Source organism: Taudactylus pleione, unplaced genomic scaffold (genome assembly GCF_031769625.1).
Source record: "Taudactylus pleione unplaced genomic scaffold, aTauple2 ptg000513l, whole genome shotgun sequence".
Lineage (NCBI taxonomy): Eukaryota > Metazoa > Chordata > Amphibia > Anura > Myobatrachidae > Taudactylus > Taudactylus pleione.
This window is the reverse complement of record NW_028284915.1, coordinates 2,829,504-2,851,174: the sequence shown is the minus strand read 5'-3', so window position 1 is coordinate 2,851,174 and position 21,671 is coordinate 2,829,504. Positions and strand designations below refer to the sequence as shown.

At 36.9% G+C, this 21,671-nt stretch overlaps 1 protein-coding gene across 4 annotated transcripts in view; it reads right to left on the bottom strand.

The window, feature by feature from the left end:
• Positions 1 to 1,563: 1,563 nt before the first annotated feature.
• SPOCK3 (SPARC (osteonectin), cwcv and kazal like domains proteoglycan 3) overlaps positions 1,564 to 21,671 on the bottom strand; it is a 434,224-nt gene continuing 414,116 nt past the window's right edge. For all 4 annotated transcript variants that reach the window (XM_088450291.1, XM_088450293.1, XM_088450292.1 and 1 more), the window contains 4 exons: positions 15,886 to 16,107; positions 14,445 to 14,507; positions 11,771 to 11,908; positions 1,564 to 4,283 (listed from right to left, as the gene is read on the bottom strand). In XM_088450291.1, the coding sequence (XP_088306417.1) occupies positions 4,117 to 4,283; positions 11,771 to 11,908; positions 14,445 to 14,507; positions 15,886 to 16,107 (590 nt within the window). In that variant the 3' untranslated portion in view covers positions 1,564 to 4,116. The remainder of the gene's footprint in view (positions 4,284 to 11,770; positions 11,909 to 14,444; positions 14,508 to 15,885; positions 16,108 to 21,671) is intronic.

Genomic DNA, 21,671 nt, shown 5'->3' with positions numbered 1-21,671 from the left:
AATATTGTAAATTGAATTGGTAAAATCTGTTTTTAGTCAAAAATATACAATTGATCAAGTTTGAGTTGTTTCAATGCTGCAATTTACTATTTGAATTGGATGAGCACTCTCATATATATATATATATATATATATATATATATATATATATATATATTATCTCTTATCTCTCTTATATAAACTATTGCCTTTTTAGTTGAAATATATCTGCAGAGAATATTATAAGATACAGTAATAAGTACACAAGAATATTAACTTATGTTACTATTGCACAAGCTGTTCTGACTTGTTGGTGTGTTTTGGGAGAGTCATGAGCTTGTAGCCATGCTATTCTGAGTTATGCATACAGATAAGGGAAGTCTGTTTCAGACAGATTTTTGCACCTACTGTAGGATGGGGAAGGTGCTAGTGCCAATAGCAAGGATAATGGCTGTGGCTGTGGACAAAAAAACAGGTTGCAGAGCAGATTCCTGAAGTTCCTACTTGAGGTTACATGGATACTTGAAGCCTAAATAAGGCTTCTGTGACATCACACAAAACAGTCACTTTGTGTTTGACTTAAATTCAGTCCCTCTGTTTGACTTAGATTCAGTCCGGTAACTTTGTACACCTGCTGTAGGAAGGGGCCCTTATACTGGATCCTTCCACATTGTTAGAGTGGCTGAAGATTACACTAGCAGCCAAGACGGTGTGACCCCAAACAACAGGTGATGGCAGTGAGGGATTAGGGATTGGACATGTGTAAAACCCACCTAACAGTTTGATAAGAGTTTATGCTATAACTTTGGTGTTTGTATCACAAGAAATGTTCTTGTACACTTAATAACTGTGATTTGCTTATGTACTGGGCACTCAATGAGGCAGAAAAGGCGTAACCTGGGTGGCCAGTTGGCATGGACTGGGCAAAAGTGGGTTGAATAAACTCAGTTTCTTTACATTAACACTGAAGATAATGAATTATGATGTGCTTCTGACAAGCTGCAAAAAGGAGGGAATACACGGAAAAACAGGTATTGTATATGTCAACAAAATAATTGAAGCTTATTAATTCATGTAATACATATGTTCATACTGACACTGTGACTATTCGTATATGTATGTTTATGAAATGTACACTTAATTCGAAGCTAGTTTTGTTTTATATGATTACAACTTAGCCATTAACAGGCTTGTAATAAATATATTACAGAAATAAGCAAAAAGCCAAGTACCTCACTTTGTTTTGCAATTAGTATATGTACTGTATATAGTTATAAGCTTTCTGTATATACAGTAAAATAAAGCAGGCCTGTGATTTCAATTAGGACCTGAAGCACGTGTCATCGAGTGTGCATTAGTCCTCACCTGGAAACCTGGTGTGCAATATACAGTTCTTTTATGGCTTTGAAAATGCCCCATTCCAGTCACTATTGGAAAAATTTTGAGAATGTTGTTGTAGTTTCCAGTAACTTTTTACTCTCCTTTTCCAATGAGAGAGAAGACTTTTGTTAACAGCAAGACATAACTGTAAACTATAAACCCAAAAGGAACTTCAGAAAATGCCACAATTGGTTACAAGAGCCTTTATTTTGCAAACTATACATAAACTGTATAAAAGAAAATGCATTGTATTTATTTCTCAATTAGGTATACATTAAATTTTGTAAAGAATACTCCTTAGATCAAATTAACTCTTTACCTTGTAATAAAACAAAAATGTAAAATACGAATTTCCAGGGTATCAACTTCTAAAGATAATGGCCAACCGTGTAGAAATACACAGTTGTTCCCATGTTATTGTGGATATATTACTGATATACAAGAAGGTAGTGGAGTTTTTGTTTAAGATCTGCGCAATGAAACAACATGCCAACATAAATATAGTGATTAAAGTAAGCTTTATACTCTTAAGGATTAAATGCAAACATACACGGTAATCATAAGCATTATCCATTTCACATGGTAGCTACATTACATAACAATAAAAAGGAAAACAAATAACATTTCTTCTTCCTTTAAGCTTTACTGTAAGTAGATAAAGTGGTGGTTTAGCTCATGCCTAATAAAAGCCTTTTTATTTTCATTGTACAAGGCACCCTGCATAATGCTTTTTATTTGTCAACTAGAAAATATAAAACACTATTAAATTACTCTTAAACGACAATGACACAATACCAATACCAAATTGTTCAAGTCGGCTATTTTACTGTAACCACATTAACCAGGTTCACCAAGTGGTTGGTCAAGGACAAGAGGTCTTCAAAAATCCTTCATGGTTGTCTGAGAATCTTGGTTGACAAAGACAATCAATGTAGACAGTGCATACATTTGGTAATACCCATAACTAACAAATGTTTGTTAAACAGTTCAGTTAGAAAATGCAGTTCTAATTTTTCATTGGAAGTTACTGAAATTAGATTTTATTTAATTTGGAAAAATCAGGAATATATTTGAGTGTATATTTATATATACACATATGCTACAATATAAAGCATCCTTATTCTGTAGACTTTCACTTATGTTATGTTTCAAATGCATTAGGTGGAAATGTATAAGATGAATATACTCATTGAAAAATATTTTTGGAATGAGTTGCAAGGCACACCGTTCCTGAGCTTTATATAGAGGCCTGTTAGATAACTGTTATCTGCTGCCCTTAACAACTGTGCAATTGCTCAATATAAATGTGTGTTTACATATATATATATATATATAGATATATATATATATATTAGAGGTGAAATGCATGCAAAGTCGATGTAGCAATCATTGTATTGTATCAATTAAATTATATTTCAAAAATATAAATTCTTCAGACTAGGCTATAGCAGTTAATAGATCCAATGGGGGTGATGACATGCACCAGACAGAGCAGTGTCAACATATATCAGAACTGCAGACAGGAAAATGGGAGCTCAACAACCAAACTCCTGGAAAATGTTACAAAAAAGACAACAATAAAAAACACCTTCTTGTATATTCACCCTATTACCTGCTTTAACAACATGTAACTTGCCAGTTTGTATTGATCTATAACACATACTAATGGCAATTGTAATACAACTATAGTTGTAGAGAAACAAGTTGCCTTAGCCTGACCTACCACCACCCATAAGCATATTGATTTTGTATCAAATATATCATCTAAAATGTTAAACAATAACAGGTTTACATAAAAATAAATGAGATAAAGTAACTCAGATTAAAACATACAGGTACTACAAGTAATTTTACATATGCATATAATCCCATACAATTTATAAACCATGGGATATGTTTTGTGGAACTGTGATGGTTAATCATTGATTCATTTAAGTCGTCCATATAATGGTAAAATACATCATGGTCATCTTATGTTATATATATTTGAAGAACTAATCAACTTCTCTACATTACTATTCCCAACTATTGCATATCATAGTCCTGCTTATATAATATATTTTCAATAGAGCAATGCTGGTTATCTGGCCATGTAAAAAATACTCTTCGGAATAAATTGTGTTATCTATAGTAATCACATCATCATGCTCCTTGACTAGATAACAAAAATCATTCTAAGCATTTAAATAAAATTGTAAGGAAAATCTAAAGTAATAAAATAACATATCTGAAAGCCTATTAAACAAACAAACTAACCAACAAACACATTTCTGCATAATTTGAGGAAATAATGTAAACAAATATGATGAACATTTTCACTGTCAAAGTTTTCCAATTACATAGTATTTCATCTAGTTTATGCCTACATCTAGCCATTCTTAATTTAATTTAGTATATTTGCCTTTCCATTTGGAAAATTCACAGAAGTCCAAACAATGGCCAGTGTCCCTTACACTTCTTTTAATTATTTTGTCCTTAATTAACGTGTATGGGTTGCATGACTTTCTTCAGGTTACACGTCCAATGTGTTCTCTTCATGTTTAAAGCATATAAAAGCTCAAAAGCACATAAATGACTCTGAAACTTAAGTTTATGACTCCAGTTTAATACTTGGTATAGTCATACAAAATATACATGTTTTCTTTGTTTTGTTTTCAAATCCTTTATATCTTCGTGGAGACGTGAGCAAAAGGTATTTCCTAGTTGATGTCTTTTTGTAGACATGAAAAAATAGAACAAATTTTGCTTTATATTATGTCAAATATACCCATCCTCATCTTCTTCATCATCATCACCTCCTTCATCCTCATCATCATCTTCAATTTCATCTTCATCGTTCATCATTTCATCTTCATCATCCTCATCATCAGACCAGTCATGGAAGTCCCCACTGCCAAAATCCCCAGATGTTTCTAAATCTGAACCTGCCATTGAACATAATAAAAATTAATTGTATTAATGATCTTGCAGTGGATATATTGTCATTTTCTAAAGCCATGTGGTTGAGATAAATATCTTAAATGTGGTAAATCCACATAATAATGCATGTGCTCCTCACTTAACAACTAATTTCTGTTCATTTCTGTTCATACAAGTCATAAAACAAATTGGTTGATAAGCAAGGAACACCTGACAGGAGGGGGTGCCGGTGCTGCTGGGGTGCCCGACCACTGCTGGCCACAGTAATTGGGACACAGTAGAAGCCACAGCTCAAGGTATGACACAGCAGAAGTGGTGGCTCTGAGTACTTGTTGCAGATTCTGTTGAAGTCAAGGCTGCCGGGCAGTTTGTATGGCCGATTCGTAAGTCTGAGTGGTCGATAAACAGGCAGGTCATTAAGTGAGGAGCACCTGTATTAATAGTAAATATTTTGTTAATGCTATAAATACAATTTCAGAAACTCTACACCTAGACAGTTTTTAATTATATGTTGTCTTAAGAAAATTATGAATAAAATGTCAAAGTGGGAATAGCCATTTGGCAAATTGAATCAATACTCACAGGAAATCAACCTTAGTTCAGTAGTGACATCAGTGAGGCATGTACTAAAATATTCTTGAAGCCCACATAATAGTTGTCTCCACTTTTAACAAGGCATAAGGGAATATTTTGCAGAATGATTTGGAAAATGTTGCTAAATTAAAATAAATACCAAAGTGACCCAAATCATAGTCAGAACACCATATTTCAAATTAGGTAAATTTTAAAATACTTAGTTGTCTCATTTTAGCCACAGTTTGCGCTGTATGATGGATACAGGGGTTAGTCCTACAATGCAACCAGGAGACAATGCTTCATAGATGGTTTGGTCTAATAATGTTCACATAAATACTATTAGGCAGAATTACACATATTTAGTGCATTCCCAGTAACATGTGGGGTGGTGTGTGCCTGGGGAGGAAACAGATTAACTAATTCCCATTTTAATTGCACTATAAATATGTCTCAAAAGTTGACATGGAATGAAGTATCAGTTTCTAATAAATATGAAGCTTTAGCTTCACCTAGAGTTTTGACTAATAGGCCAGATTTTTTTCAGAAAATGCAAAACTGGAGCAACAGGAGAGACTTGCATGAGGATGCATTTACAGACAGCCCTGGGTGGAGTTTGGAAAGGAAAAAAAGAGGATGTAATATAGACAAGAGAGGGGAAAAGAGGTGCAAAACTAAGAAGACAGAACCACTCTGTTAGATCAGATTCTAAATAATAATGAGATCAAAATCGTTTAACAAGGTTTATCATTTGTACCTAATACTGAACCAAATGGTTTTGAATTATTTATAAACACTAGCAAATTCATTAGAAATCTTACATTAAAAGAACATCAAAAATGAAAAAAAAGTTTATGTTTTAAATAAAAGCGACAATATAGAAGCTCCTACTTTAACGATTTGAGGAAGAAATCAAATTTTTATCCATTAGAGTCAAGAGGAAAGTTTATAGAAACATTCTCTAATGTGATTAAAAAGGATTTTGAAACATTATGTGCAGATAAAACTCAAACAAATAACAATTTAAATAGAGGGAAATGAGGAGCAATAAAAAGCTTTGAAAATAATTATAATGTAGCCATTAAAATGACGGATAAGATGGGTGGAGTAGTAATTTTAAATAGAAGAGATTATTTGGAGGAATCCTATTGACTTTTAAATTTTGTAAAAACATATAACAAATTAGATTCTGATACCACTGAAAAAATAGTAGGGGAGATTCGAGACTTATTAAAAAGAGAGGTCTCAACAAAAAATGTATAAGTTAGGATGAGTTTGGTTGTATTTTTAACCTATATCCCAGATCCCCATTTTTCATAGTTTGCCAAAAATACATAAACACTTAAATAAACCACCTGGGCGCCCAATTATATTAGGTATAGGCTTAGCTACAGCCAGCATCTTATAATTTGTTGAAGTCTACATTAATAAATATATATGTACATTGAACTCTTATATAAAAGCTTCAACCCAAATATTGAGAGAATTAGAAGACTTCAAGTGGAATACAAATTTTAAACAGTGCACAACTGATGTTGAGGCATTGTATTCAAGTATTCCTCATAAAGGAGGTCTGAAGGCTGCGAGAATGTATTTAGAGGGTGATCCAAAAGTAATTAATTAAACCAAAATATTTATTTTAGACTGCATACATTATATTCTGAAAAATAATTATTTTAAATTTGAAGATCACTATTACAACCAAGAATGTGGAGTTGCAATGGATACTCCACATGCACCAAGTCTAGCAAACTTATATCTAGACGTTTGGGAGACAGAGAATAATAATCCCTTTAAGAAGTATATTAAAATGTTTAGAAGATACAATAGATAAACTCTATTGTTTTGGAGGGTGAAAAGGATATTTTCTATTAGTTTTCTGTAAGTTTGTAGAGTACTTATAGTGTAATAATTATAATTTACACTTCATGGCCAAATGTAACAGTAATAAAATAGAATTTCTTGATCTGGTATTGGATACAAAAAATGATAATGATGGTGATCAATTTAATACATATACTGATATTAAAGATGGTGACAGCAACAGTTATGTTCATTACCAGAGCTGTCTGAGCTGTCAGTATAGAAAATGGATCTCAAATATACCATATTTGCAATTTGTAAGGTTGAAAATAAATTGATCAGATATTTAAAGGTTTGATGAACAAGCTGAGATATATGGTCGGAGATTTGTAGACAAAAATATTCTCCTGATACTATTAAAAGATGTTAAAATTAAGTAAGACAGCGTAATAGATCAGAATTATTAGTATATACAAATAGAGAAAACAATTAGGGTATGTATAATGTTCCATTTGTTACCACATATAGGGCCTGATTCAGCATTGCATGTACGTGCAATGCTGAATGCAGATTCCCAATTATCGGAAATCTGCATGTGCACAGGATCCATTCTGCACATGTTCAGAATGGGTCCTGCGTGATCGCACACAGGCACCCATATGCCTCTGCCTGATTGAGAGGCAGAGGCATTTAGGCATTTAAATTAGTATCCATATATATGAAATTGTATCATGATAAATGGATGATTTTTTAAAGAGCTGTATAATTGATTGGAGTCTCACTAAAAATGGCTACCACTATTAAGTCCCCATTTTTAGAGAAGATATATGGTAATGGTGCACTTAAAATGTGGTTGAAAGCATACCTGTATGTCAAATATATAGTTATTGGCCAGTAATATTGATTGAGCTACTAGAAAATGGCCATGGTCACATGACTAACTCAAATTTAAATTTGAGCTTAAAATTAAAGCATTTTATTTAGTCTGATGATTTTATATGTATGTATAGTTAAAATTTTTAGTCATATGTTCTTGAAAATATGTAATATGCATTTAGCAAGTTGATTTATATAATAACCTGGATATATAAAAGGGAGCTGGGGAGAGGATGAACACACCCCCTGACAAAGTCTATCAATGACAAAATGCATTGGGAGTGGCTTATGATGTGAGATGCTGTGATGTCATCTGCTATGTCCAGAGATACTGCTGGTCCATGGATACAATCTGGAGCTAAGCTGCAACTTAAAAGGTCTTTTTTTCTTAAAGTGTTAATCATGAATTGTTGAGCTCCCCTGATCTCACATTAGGTGATCATAGTCCAATACGTGTATTTCATCTACATCCATGTAGGTTTTTTGAGCTTCAATAAATCTTAACAATTCTCCTTAAACAATTTAGAATGTTTTTTTTTGTATATTTCAAATACCACCAGATATATATCAACATCATCCACCAGTGTCATTTTCTCCACCCCTTTTCTTGAATTTCCTGCAGCAATAGGTTCAGTTGTGCATGCAGCAGCCTAGCATTTAGAACCTTAGCTACTTGCATCACTTGCTGTGCAGTACTGACTTCCAGAATAATATCTCCTTTATTGCATCTGTTTAGGCAGGTGGCATGAAGAATCCGGTTTCCCTAAGCATACAATCACCCTCAAGTGTTTTGGTTTTGACCACCTCACAGTTCATAATTTTGTTTTCACCAATAATGGTCCATGACTGAGCAGTAACACAAACACATGGCAGTTTAAAATAATATAGTACATCTATGAAACATAGTGGCACAGCAGTGGCAGACAAGTTGGTAGTTTAATAAACTATGTGACCCTGTAGAATGTGTTCATTAATCAAGAACTAATAGTCTAAAAGTAAAAGCCTAGTAAAAAAATGTATATTACAAACAGCAAATCACATGCTTAAGGCCAATAGAAAATTATAATTGTAGAAAGTAGAAAGAAGAAATTGATAATTAATGATTAAGTTAATAACAAACTTTTCCAACCAGCAAATCAAATGCCACAGGCCAATACAGGAGATTCAAGTCCAAATAACGGCCTAGTAGAAACTGATAATGAATTAATAAATTAATAACAAATTACTCCAAATATCATGTCACTGGCTTCAGACCAGTATACGTGATGGAGGTTGAGTGCTATTTAGAGGAAGGTAAAGCATTCAATTTGTACTACTACTATAAGGAGAAGTAAATATGAAACATTGAAAAAATTAAACCAAGCATCCATATATGAGTTTTCAAATAAAACTATGCAATGGTCACCAGAAGCTACACAAGCATTATGTGCTATATTAGTTGTGGATGATGTGTCTATAACAGGTTAAGCTGTAATCTATGGTATCTACTCTATATCTGTCTTTGGAGAAACTGGGAAATGGGGCCTATACGCCTGTATTAGAAACTGGTAATTGATGGTCTTGCAAGATTCAGAAAATCAATGCCTGTGACAACAAGTGGGTGCCCAGAATGAGATATATGCTGCTGTCATGACCTCCAGAAGAGAGTTGAGAAGCTGAGATACCATTTTTGGCGTTTAGTAACCACATGTAGAAGATTTAAAAACTGCAACTATAGTATAATTTGCCATGCCACCAACTGAAGCAAGAGGTAGAAACCAGGTCGAATTCCACACTGTATATGCTTCAGTGACTAGAGAAACAGCAACAAGCCATCCAAATGTACACATAAAACTATGAGATAGGGATAGGTGGGGCATGTTACCTTAGTCCAGCACAGTGGATAATACGCTCAGTTTTATGCAAGCTAAAGTGTAGTGAGTTCGGACACTGCCAGTCTGAATCAGTTAATTAAACATATGTAAAAATAACTAGAGAAATTGAAGATGGAGGTGATATGAAGCAATTCCACAAGGATGTTAGACTTGTAGATCAAGTTCTTTTTTCACTATGCAGGACTAAAGGGTTTGAAAGATCTTGCAATTGGATCACTACATTTTGGCAACCTTGCCACAGATCTTAAGAGATGCAAAGGGCACCTTGTGAGCAAGTTGTCAGCTCAAGTGTCACATGACTTCAGTTTCTCCTGCGAATGCTGGTGCCTGGAAAAACAGATGGCCTGTGATTTGCTGCTTGGATTCAGTTTGCAATTGCATTAGAGAACTCAAATTTGGAAGCTTGTGTTTTTAAAAGTTTGTTCCATGTCTCCAATTTACTTTTCTTTATAGTTATGACTGTTAGTAATCAATCTATCAATCAATCAATCAATGCTTTACCTGGCTTCCACTTAATACTCCACCTCCATATACCTGTGCTGGCCTTGGGCCTCTGATCTACTGTAGTTCTTGATTAATGAAAACATTCTTTAGGATCATGTACTGTAGTTTATTAAACTGCCATCTTTCCTGCAAATGCAGTGCCACTATGTTTCATAGATGTGCTATATTCTTTTAAACTGCTATTTTTTTTTGTGCCACTGCTCTGTCGCTTAGCTTAGCCAGCCAGATTGCTGCAGCCTTTGCACAATTTAGGTGAAAACAATATTGTGAGCTGTTAGGTGGTCAAAAATGACTAGGAATTACTGGAAATTAATGTTATTGATGTCAATAATACTGTAGGAACAAACACATGTCCAAATTACATTATTATAGCTGGTTTTATAATTTATTAAAGAATCAGAAGCCAAAACAGAAAACCCCTATAATGATTTAGAAGCAAAACCAAAATACAGGGGTCTGTGCACATCTCTAGCCTACAGATTTTTATAAACAAAATGATGGGAATTATTTTTCTAGCAGAATTAATTGTGTAGCATAATAATCCTTTCTATCTTTTTTTCTTTTTTTGGGGGGGGGGAGTGAAGGGTACCACAGACTCTTTTTCCTTCAGTTCCACTAGAAGTTGTTTTAGTGCAATGTGCTAAATCAGGGGTGCCCAACCCACAGCTCTCTAGTTGTAGGCAGCTCTTTTGGTTTTGAGATGCGACTCCCCCCACTGGATCTGTGAATGCTGGCCTCTGAAGTGATTGTGGAGGCTAAAGAAGCCTCTGATCGCTTCAGAGGCCAGCGTTCCTAGTGGTGCAGTGTATGAGTGACATCATGACATCACCCACGATGTGAAAAGCCTGCCCTGTGCACCTTCTGGATCTAGTTAGATCCAGTCAGAGACAGTGGCAGTGGGAGCCAGTGTGGTCAGGTAAGTACTGGGCTGGGGGCACTGCATAAGGCGCACTACATTAGGGGCACTGCATATGGGGCAAAACTACAGGGGGTACTGCATAAGGGGCACAACTACAAGGGGCACTGCATAAGAGGCACAACTACAGGGGACACTGCATATGGGGCACGTCTACAGGGGGTACTGCATATGGAGCACAACTACAGGGGGCACTACTGCCTAAAAGCCAGGGGGGCAGCCTGAGAGCTGGGGGATGATGCCTGCTTTCATGTTTAAGGGGGCTGTTGAGATAACTCCGGAAGGGTGGGGGTGGCTGGAGTGACACATGAGGGGCTGCTGCAGTGGCATAGGGGGGTTGCAATGACACATGAATTAACACATGGAGGAACTGAAGTGTGTATTATGTGAATCTTGCTTTATTAATGTATTTTATGATGTTCTGGATTTCAAAATGTATCTTATGTGGATGTGGTTTTCAAAACATATTTTATGTGGCTCTGGCTTTTTCAATGTATTTTATGTGATTCAGGATTTCAATATGTATTTTATGTGGATGTGGTTTTTAAAATGTATTTTATGTGGATCTGGCTTGTTTCAGTATGTGAGAATGTGACTTTTTCAATGTTTTCTATATTGCTCTGGCTTTTTCTTTCACATCCACAACATCCTCCATGGCAAATGTCTGTGCGCGCTAACAGCGTGGACTTACCGAGATGTGACATAAGGTTATGCTCCTGCAAATGTCGTACCAAAGGCATGCACACATTAATGGGGTGTGGCCTTGTGACAGCATTCGGCATGCACTTGCTATCGGCTCTTTAACTTGACTATAGATATTTTTTGGATCTTTGCCTCTGACTGGTTGGCCACCCCTGTGCTAAATTGACATAATTTATATAATTGATAAACTTGTATAGGATCTTGCCTGACATATTAATATATATATATTTTAAAAGACAAGTACCGCACTCTGCTGAGCCCATTTTTCGGGATCCTGTGACTTCATTTCCATATCTATCCACACACCAGCACTGGCCGATACTGCCATGGCACTGATTTGGTTTATAATAGCCATCTTCATCACATGCTGGAATGTAGTATCCTTTGGAAATATATAAGTGTGATTAATGTAATTAAAAATAATAATAATAATAATAATAATAATAATAATAATAATAATAATAATAATATAAAAGTAATATATAATTCAAGCACTCAAGCACCATGAAAAAAAGACTGGTATAGATCAATTATAACATTAGGATATCAGCTCCTTTTGAATTCTAATTCAAGTTAGTTAAATTCAGTATGTCCCAATTGTTTAACTGTCCATGCACACGGGTCACGTTGTCTTGATGCATTGTGGAAGCAGATCATTTAAAAAATTTCAGAGCACTGAACATGACTCTATTCATTGAACTGAAGAGTCCTGTAATTGTCTTACTATACCTGACTTCCTTTCCACATCATTGCACATAAATGTATATGTATAAATGGATGATATATAAACTTGTGAGAGGTTTGGAGGCATGTCATCAGTGACTGGGTTCTGCACGCAAATTGAGACAGGTACTTCCAGAAGTGTGGTTTATTTATAGGTGTTTCAGAAGGAGGTTAGGGAGGATGGGGTGTTCTAGCAATCCCACTGGGGTGTGGCCATACCCACTATGATGTGATTACGCCCCCTTGTCCAATTCCTATTTTTAGAATTTGGGAGTTACTGTATGATACAGCAACATAAACACAAATTAAAATGTATTATGTAAAAACAAGTCTCACAAACTGTATGAACAGTAGGTAATGGTGAGGTCACTGATGTAGTATGCAATAACTTCTAATCAATCACATTACATACTTGGGGTTGATTCAGAGTTGAATACAGGTCAGTTTGTGTTTTGTGTAGCTTGCCCGGTTCTTGCTTTGCACATGCTCCAGAACCAATAGTACGCAATTACAGGTGATGCAGAGTCGTACACAATACAATCGCTTTCACTTGTGATGGAAGGGACACAACAGCTGTAATGGAACAGTCTCAGCTAGCCAATGTTCACTGATGACATGATGAAAGAATTGTGGACTATGTAGGGTTGTGCAGACACATAAAAACACCTTTTTACAGGTGTATTTTTTATACCAAGTAAAGGCCTTGTGTAAGTGTGCTATGATGATGAAGACAGGTTTCAAACCAAGCAACTTCAAAGATGTGTCCAACTCTACATACAGGCGAATATACGCATTTAGTTCTGGCAAACAACGAGGGAGCAATTGCGGCCCGCTTGGTTTGAACTGCGCAACGGCCCATTTCATCTTTACGTTACTGAATAATGTGCTTCTGATAGGAAAAATGTTAAACTATAATTTTAATGTAATACCTGTATTTATATAAAAAATAAAAAAGTTATAAACAAAATAGAAAAAAGTAGGCTGTCTCTGATAATAATAATTAACACTGTAACTTTGAAATATTTATGTTTGTATGTACAACTATCATCCTAATTGTAACGTGTATCACCACTAAATTATTACTTGGCTACTTTAGATAATCAACTGTTTGATTTTATCATTTATCAACTTATCACTTCATAATATAATATGATACATATGTAGTGCAATCTGACTATTTTTATACTGTACCAGCCTATTCTGTCCCATGAATAGATGCTATACATGCGCACAGCATCTATTCACCGCTTGCTCTGCTAAACAGAACAGCAGATAAAAGGGGGCCATCCAACCCTCCCCCTCACAGCAGGACACTGCATCTTACAGATGGGATGGTGGGACAGTGCCTAAAAAGCGGGACTGTCCCACCAATATGAGGATAGTTGGGAGGTATGCCTTTTCCCACTGAAGGGATAATTATAATACGAAATACACAGCGGGACAATTGTTCTTGTTTATCAATATTTAATCAATATTTTGCTGCTGCTACCAAAAAACTTTTTAAACAAAACTAATAAAACCTATCTATTTTTTTCTTTTATGCGCCACTCAGAGACAGCTTTTTTCTATTTTGTTTGTAACTTACCTTATCAATTGTAATCGTCACAACTCCAAAGTATTAATTATTACTGTACTTATGGATACATACATAATAAGGGGAATTCTCATTTTAGACAACAAGATAGTAGAATCTACCTTATCCCCCATCCCCTTATCTAGAACCTAATGTGCAAAGCCTCCAGATGGTTCATATAATTGTAATCTTCTTTCTATATCCTAGCATCTGTATTTGACAGTGACTGGGACACACTCACATGTGCACAGGAAAAATATATTTGCCAGTATTCAATTTCTTATTTCAGATAAGCTTCAAAATGTTTATACATATGTTTGTTGTTGATAGCTATTAGGAGGTTTTGATGTAAAGTAAAAAGTTTTACATTTAATGGTCCATTAAAACTGGACACATCACAAATATGCATTGTATATAGCTTTATGTTTGTGTGTATATATGTTATGATATATTCTTCATAATTATATAACATTAATTTGAATGGCATTTCATATCTCAAACCTATTGATATATCATGTAAAAGAATTGAACTTAAAAATAAACAGTGGTTAGTTATGACTTTTAGAAATGTCTAATTATTGAAACAGTAAAAAAAAACAAATAATTAATTCTTTCTACTCACCAAGAAGCTTTTTCAATCCTTGCTGCCTTTGAATGTTACTAAACTCTGTTTGACAAGGAGGATCTGTAATAGAACAAAAATATATCTCATTTTTGTTTTCTGATCAGCAATCATGTAGTTTGAAGATTACTGTCACTTCCTTTGTGTGTGGGTGTGTATGGGATGGAGCATATGGTCCTGGTGCCAGGGCAGATGCTGAGGTGGCGGTTTAAACTTGGCACTGACTGGCAGCAATCAAAAGCAGTGGGGGGCTGTTGACTTTGGTGCCAGCCACGAGCCAATCGTGGCTCACTGACTGGCAGACAATCAGAAGCAGTCCCGGTGAGCAGGTCCACAAGCCATAACTGGATAGTGGTGTCAGCACCAAATTCAATTTTGGTCACATTTCGATACTATGATGTCAGTGAAAATGCTAGGCGTTAGTAAATTTTAATAGAATAGTAGAAGTGGGCTGAATCTGCTGCTGAGGTGAGCAAGGAAATGAAAAAAAAATCTATAATAGATATTTTCTTTTTTTAAATAACCTAACCTTTGAGTCTCAGTTAGAAGGCCCCCAAGTACCTACCGTTCACTTAAAATTTCCATTTCACAGCAGTGTCTGTGCAATCATGAAATTTTTCACTGTCGCATTGATGTTTTGCCTTGCCCTTGCCTTTTCCTAATGTGTGTCTTCAGTGTGTGTTTATTTGAGTATCAATATAAAAATTCAGCCCGAGTTTTAAAGAACAGTTTTCAAGGGGTGCCATTTTTTTTATTATTCGCCCTGGGCGCCACAAACCCTTGTTATGCCTTTGTGCATCTGTGCAGTGGACAGAAGTTGGTTCAAATCAGCTAACACTGGAATGCATGAGAAGATGTGATCACAAAATGATTAACTAATATGTTCATCAAATAAACAAAAGACCTTAATCTGATATGCATGGTGACTGTCTTACCTGTGTGCAGGTGAGCTTCCAACCAAGAAGAATATTTTAAGTTTTATTCTAATGTGATAGTAATTGCCATGTTTATAATTCTGAGTGACAGAGTGGGATATATATAAATATTCAGTATATATATATATATATATATATACATATATAAATATACTGTATATATATATACATATATATATATATATATATATATATACATATATATATATATATATATATATATATATATGTATATATACACACATTAATTAAATGCTCCCTCCATGCTGCTGTCTAGACAAACAATGGGGGTCCCACCAACTGTGAATAGTGACTGCTAGTGTTTGAAATCTTCTTTTGATATGAAATCTTCTGGTAGGATATTTATGTCTTATGTTTTTTTAATAGTATATATTGTCCCTAAAACAGATTCATAGCATGCATTATAAAGTAAGTTGTTTTTATATTTGATCCAGCTTTAGAAATGTAGTTATGCATGTATACAGTAGGTATGTCTGTAAACTGACCTTGCTGTCGCTGGAAGCAGTAGCACCACTCATTATTAGATATTAAGCTGTCTTTGTATGTGTCACATGTATTGAAGAAAGCCTTAGTACACTGCTCATTCTTGTCAATATAAATGCTTCCAAGCTCAGACTGATCCAGCAGCAGGTCATAATTTCTATCAAGTCTATTAAACATCCACCCAAGAGAATCTCTGCAAATTGGCAAAATACTGGTATCAAACCCTAGGAGATAAATAAAGAACAATTAGCTGGTACTCAATGGGTTTGCATTGCCATTTTCAGCAATAAAACGTAACAACTTATATTATTAACTGTATGTGTAAATTGTACTGTAATACAGAATCACATCTTATCCATTAATTTTCATTCAGTTTGCAATTATTAAATTGAATTCACGTACAGCAATTTCAATAAACACTTATGAATAAACTGCTATAATTAATATTTACATAAAGAGTGAGTTATAACATCCTCTCCATAAACTGCGATGTAACATCATCATCTCAGTATTCATTAGGAAAACTTGAGTATGATGGACACCTTACTATACTTATCATACTTAGTTGAGCCATTGCTGCTAAGGCATGTTCAATTCAATGAAAATATTTTTACATTTTGTGATAGAATATACTGATCTATACCACCAAGCACATTAGTAGTGTCTTCATCCACTGTAGACACAGGAAGATTATGAGTGTCGATCCATATAGAATTGTATTAGGATGTACAGAAGCTGTAACAGATTGTTCAGATTTGATGCTTTTGTCAGGCTTCTGTGAAGCTGTCACCATCCCATTGGTGACTGCTACCAATAGAGACAATACTTAGTACAATGCTTTGTTCATAAATATACAGAACATACATTGAAAGTGTTTATATCAAAAGGAAGGAAGAAACAATAAGACGATGCCAATACAATGTATTAAGAATGTATCTATAAATGAGGTGATTGAAAATTGAACAAATTGTTTTAAATGCCTGCCATGACTTCAGTATTTATGTAAGTAGTTCCTTTATAGTGGGCACATTACTACTGACTGAGGAGGTAGGTTGGGAGGTGAGATCACTTATTGCATTTCTAGCTGTTTATTATGTGATTGAGGGAAATTGAGAAGAGAATATAACCACAGATGTATTCTCTATGTGTTGGATATTTAATATGCAGTAGCAATTGTGAAGGCTGCATTTTAAGGATGTCATTTCAAGGACGCAGAATTATAACTGGAGTTTGAACTGGATTTTTACCGCATACTAATATTTAAAAATGCCACAAGTTCTAAGCATTATCACCTCTGCATGCTACTACTCCTTACTTCCACCATCCTGCAACTTCACCTGCTAATGCTACTACTCCTTACTTCCACCATCCTGCAACTTCACCTGCTAATGCTACTACTCCTTACTTCCACCATCCTGCAACTTCACCTGCTAATGCTACACATTGTTACTTAACATTGAATATCATTATTACTTTCATTACTGCATTCTGTCCTTATTCATTTTGCAGTATGTTATTAATCTATTTAACATGTACTTCTATTTGCAATACACTGACTTTTCCCATGTCTTGGCTTACTGCTGCATCATGGACCTACCACATACTTGCCGACAATCAGCTCCACCCTTCCGGGAGGGAGCTGATTGTCGGCTAGCAGTGGGGGGGTGGGGGCGGTCATTGGGGGCGGAGCCGGGGGTGGGCCAGCCAGTTGGTGGTACATTGGGGGTGGAGCCGGGGGCGGTGCCGCACAATCGCGTCATGGTGGCTCCGCCCCTCTTCACAATGCCGTTATTTTCAACATTGTGAAGCAGAGGGCAGGGCCGCGATGACGCGATTCAGCGCGAATCGCGTCACTGGCTCACCCACTGCGGGGGTTTCTAGTCTTTTCAGGGGGGAGGACGGGAGGGTCGGAGGCTTCCGGGAGGCTTGCCTGCCTTTCCGGGGGGCTGGGAGCAACACCCGAAAATCGGGAGGCTCCCAGCCAAATCGGGAGGGTAAGCAAGCCTGACCTACCATCCCTCTCCTGTCTCCATTCTTTCCAGTATCTTTGCCCATTTAATGCTTCTGTTCTTTTTCTTTTTGTACTATCCCACTGAATGTTACACTTCTATGAATTGCTCATTCTACACATTGATATCTATGTTTCGTGCCCAAGGTAGCTTCCCCTTACTTTCCAGGGCTGGATGAGCAACACGCAGGTCCGGTGCTACCATTGTGCAACCTTAGGCAGCTGTCTAAGGGCACCAGACACTGGAGGGTGCCAGAGTCCACAAAAAAAATGAATTGCATAATTCATGGCTAAGTGGCATATAATGAATTTGTGTCACAGCTGTGTGGCATATTATGAATTTGCGGCAGTGTTAGGAGGTATATTATGATTTTGGTGCTCTGCTGTGTGTAATATTCTATATAGTATGTAATGAATTTGTGTCACAGCTGTGTGGCATATTATGAATTTGCGGCAGTGTTAGGAGGTATATTATGATTTTGGTGCTCTGCTGTGTGTAATATTCTATATAGTATGTAATGAATTTGGGAAAACTGCTGTATGGCATGTTATTTAACTGGGGAGACTGATGTGTGGCATCAGGGGCTTTTTAAGAGAGGAGTGCGCTCGTGTGCAGACCCAGTGCGGGTCCCCTCATCTCTCGTGCTGTGCCGCGGTGGATGGTGCGGCAGTAGATTCTGGCTTAGTGCCGCCGCCATTTTCTCAGTGATTTTTGCTGCTCTGCAGCGCCGGCCCAGCATTGCGGAGCAGCATGCTGGTGACTATGGATGGGTAAGTATGAAACTATATGGGTGCAGGGTGTACGGTGTGGGCCCACCCTGGACCTAGGGGCCCGTATGAACCGCACTCCTTGCATATACTATAGATACGCCCCTGCATGGCATATTATGAATTGGAGGGAGCAGGGCCGGTTGGTGAAATGTTGCCTAGGGTGCCCGGAAACATTGCACCGGCCCAACACGTGGCACTATTTATGCAGTGGATATCCTGTTAGTAGCTTTTCATTTTACCCTTATAAGTCTTATTTTCAAGTACTGCTTAACTCGCACATATTACTCTCTTGTGTAGAATTACTGTAACAATACATAGTCCTGATGATTTGGAAAGGAACATATATAATGCCTAGCATTTTTATCTCCCTTTGAGTGGCATCTCTTCCAGGCATTGGCTATTCTGGTCAGTATAATCCTTTGAAGTGTGCCTAAAATGGCTGCCTCATCTGGATTCTTCATGGGTAGGATGAATAATCTTGGAAATGATTACCTAAAATGTCTCTCTTCTCTTTGTATTATATTCACAGTTTCTTTTATGCAAATCTAAACTTCTGTATCATGTTTAGGGTATCTGTAAAGTGCTGAGTCTTATTGGAGAAAAGTGCTACTTAAATCAAATTATTATTATTGATCAATATCTATTACTATTTAGTATGTATTAACAAATCCAAGGGCCACTTGGGGACAAGTGATAATACTCTGAAAATATGCACTGTGCATAGAGGGAGATTTAACAAAGTTTGGTGAGAGATAAAGTGGAGAGAGGTAAAGTACCAACCATTCAGTTCCTACTGTAACTGTCATTTTTCAAACACAGCCTTTAAATGACAGTTTGGTAATTTATCTCTCAACACTTCATCATTCTCCATGCTTTGATAAATCTTCCCAGAAATGTCAAATGAAAAAACCTCCTACCACTTTAGCATCACACTTTCATTAAATAAATCTTTTCAGGTTTTCATCTAAATAACTGCTTAATATATGCTATTTTTTACATTTTTTATGAGAATGAGGGGAATGAGGGGATATTGCAATTTTAATTAATATATGTTGTGTATATACTATGTATTAAAAAGCATTTTGCAAAGTGCACCTAAAAATATGCTTCTACCATAAAGGGAAATTCTAGGTGCAAAATCGATTATATTATGAATTTAGGAGCTGATTCAGACCCGCTCGCTAGGATGCATTCGCTTGTAGCTGGCTTATATTTGCAATCTGCGCATGCGTATGCATCGCAATGTATGTTCACAAACCACTGCGAAAGATCGGGAAGCGTTCGCTCACCCAGCATAGACAGGCCAGCTGAATGAGTGACAGGAGAGGCCGTTTGTGGGTGGTAACAGGGGCTGGTCACTAGAAACGGGGGGTGGAGGTACAAACACAGGTGTGCCTGAGTGTCTAAACGCCGTTTCGGAGACGTGCATAATTAACAGGCAGTCATAGTACACGTCACCTGGTTAAATTTCACACTGAAGTGATCACAGTGCTTGCGGCAGGGTATAGTCAACTTCAAGGACTGCAATCGCAACCGAAGGTGCTCGATGTACCAATGGTTTCATGCACTTACAGGAAGTAACGTGCGCTAGTTGGCTTCTTATGAATGGCTGGTGGGCGTCTGCATACACAAAGTGATCGCACGCCAAGATATAGTAGGCATGCTAATGCCTTGCCGTTCGATTACCTGCCTTGCTAGGCGTGCGCTGGATTTGCATACGCTGGATGCGAGCGAACGCATCTAGCGAGCGGGTCTGAATGAGCTCCTTAGTTTGAAACCTGCTCAAAATCATCTCTGGACTGGAGTAAATTTTTAGTTTCTTTTGTGTAGTGGTGCAAGGAACATCCCTAAAATGTTACATCCACATCGCTTTTATCTCAATTCAATATTTTCACTGTATAGATTCTGATAATTCTCCGCAGTTCCATGGACCATGAAGTTGTTGTGCTCCTTGATATGTAATAGGTAGACAAGTAGGTGCACTTAAAGTAGAATTGTGGGTAGTGCTGTTTGAGGTTTATAAATGATCCTTATTGACAATGATGTCCTAAAATTAACACTTTACAATGATAATAGTTATTACCAGGGGCGGATTGGGATGGAAAACCAGCCCGGGAAATATTTGGACGCAGCCCTTTTGGCGGACGGGCTCTATTGAGAGGGTGGGGTCTGCTGAGGGAATAGGATACTCCCACTTTTTAGGGCCTGGTTCTAAATTGGACGTAGTTGTGGCTACTGCTAATCCCTTGCATGGTGCACATCCAGTACACACTAAACAATATGTCATCCGATCCGAACTGTGGTCCTGATTCAAAGGGGGGCTCGCTATTTGCGAGCGCTCACTCTGAATCAGGGCAGATTTAAAAAAAAAAAAATCTGCCTCCAGGCCACTCGCACAGCTTGTGCAGGTGACCTGGCAATGATCGCGATCATCGCGACCATCGGGCTTGCGAGGAGAATCTTGTGGTAGGGTCTCGCCAACCGTAAGCCCCCATGAACTTCCTGCTCTAATAGAGCAGGAAGTTCACTACTGACATCACGTGTGATGTCAGTAGGGCCGCCCACAAATGGCAGGTGTTACTTCGGGAACACCTCCGTTTGTGCAGCCACCCCCCTGACCCGCCTACAAAACGGGGCGAGCTGTCGATCAACATCGACAGCCGCCCCGCATTGAAGCGAGCCCTGGAGCTAGTGATTTCTCACTCGCTCTGGGGCTCGCATGTGCACACTGAATCAGGCCCTCTGATTTGATTTGTAACATTCATTGTTATGATATGGTGTGATATGTGGCAGAGCGCGATAAGGGGATATCTCTTTTTTTGCTGTCTACACAGACACACACACACATATATATACATATATTATATATATATATATATATATATATATATACATATATATATATACACACACATAAATACACAGTATAAAGTGGCACTTTAGGTGTGTGTGTATATATTAGGGGTGAGCGGGTTCGGTTTAAAGATCCGAGTAAAACCGAACCCGCTC